The 1148-nt window shown below is 43.9% G+C and overlaps 1 protein-coding gene across 1 annotated transcript in view; it reads left to right on the forward strand.

Moving 5' to 3' along the window:
* Window positions 1-1148, forward strand: part of LOC106533878 (plexin A3) — a gene marked incomplete at its 5' end in the record, with an annotated part of 22101 nt that overhangs the window by 5988 nt on the left and 14965 nt on the right. Inside the window, 2 exon segments of the mRNA XM_014030338.1 lie at window positions 158-277; window positions 356-499. Of these exon segments, the coding sequence (XP_013885792.1) occupies window positions 158-277; window positions 356-499 (264 nt within the window).

Genomic DNA, 1148 nt, shown 5'->3' on the forward strand with positions numbered 1-1148 from the left:
CACACACACACACACACACACACACACACACACACACACACACAGGAAGCCTCCAACTCAACGATCCCAGGGTCAGACCAACACCCACACCAACAGAAATCCTGTTGTGACCCTCTTCCTGACAGGTAACAGAATATTTTGATTCTAACCTGTGCAGGTGTCTTCTCTGCTTGTCCTGAACTCCACCTCCTTCACTCACTACCCAAACCCAACCTTTGACCCTCTGGGGACCTCGGGGATCCTGGAGGTGAAACCAGGCTCACCCATCATCCTGAAGGTGAGAGGGGACAGGAAGTGATGCAGTCTGGTCATGTTGGCAGTTTCTCACCTGAACATGTTGGTTTTTGTGTTTCAGGGTAAAAATCTGATCCCGTCAGCTCCTGGAAACACCCGTCTGAACTACACCGTCCTGATTGGAGAGTCCCCCTGCCTGCTGACTGTGTCAGAGAACCAGCTGCTCTGTGATTCGCCGGATCTGACTGGAGAACAGCGAGTCATGGTGAGTTTGCCCCGCCCCTCTGTTTGTATTATAACTGGGATTGGTTCAGAACGACACTCAGACAGCCCTACGGCTGAAAACTTTTATTATCAGTCCATCATGAGTGTTTGAATAAAGATCCAGTCTTTATCTTTAGCACAGAAACTCCTGCAGGACCTGAGGGTCAGACTCAGACGTCTCAGTGTCTGCGAGGACGTTTAGTCTTAAAACAGAGATGTTTTTATAGCTGCAGTGTGTTTACCTGGGTCAGTGTGAAAGGCTGGACCACAGGGAGGCAGAGGTGATTATTCTGATGTTTCCATCACATCATGCAGCTGAAACTAAACAAGAGAAATATACAGATGATTTCTCCTCAGGTTTTTATCTTCAAATCACAAACATGTCCAACAAATAACTTTAGCGTAGCTTCAAATTTAATTACAATAAATGYAATAAAACAGGCAGGCATAAAAAGACTAGTCTTATATCCAGGTCCATATGAGACTCTGGATCCAGACTCTGGTCCATCTTTTAAGGAATGTTTTGAAGTGATGTTAGCTTAAAGCTAATTCATCAGCAGTTTGATACCAAAGAATTTGTGAATCAATTTTATTTTATTACAAAATGTTTTAGAACCTCTGTTGAAAAATGTGTTCTGATAAAATATTAT

The sequence above is a fragment of the Austrofundulus limnaeus genome, unplaced genomic scaffold (genome assembly GCF_001266775.1).
Source record: "Austrofundulus limnaeus strain Quisiro unplaced genomic scaffold, Austrofundulus_limnaeus-1.0 Scaffold1043, whole genome shotgun sequence".
NCBI classification, from domain to species: Eukaryota; Metazoa; Chordata; class Actinopteri; order Cyprinodontiformes; family Rivulidae; genus Austrofundulus; species Austrofundulus limnaeus.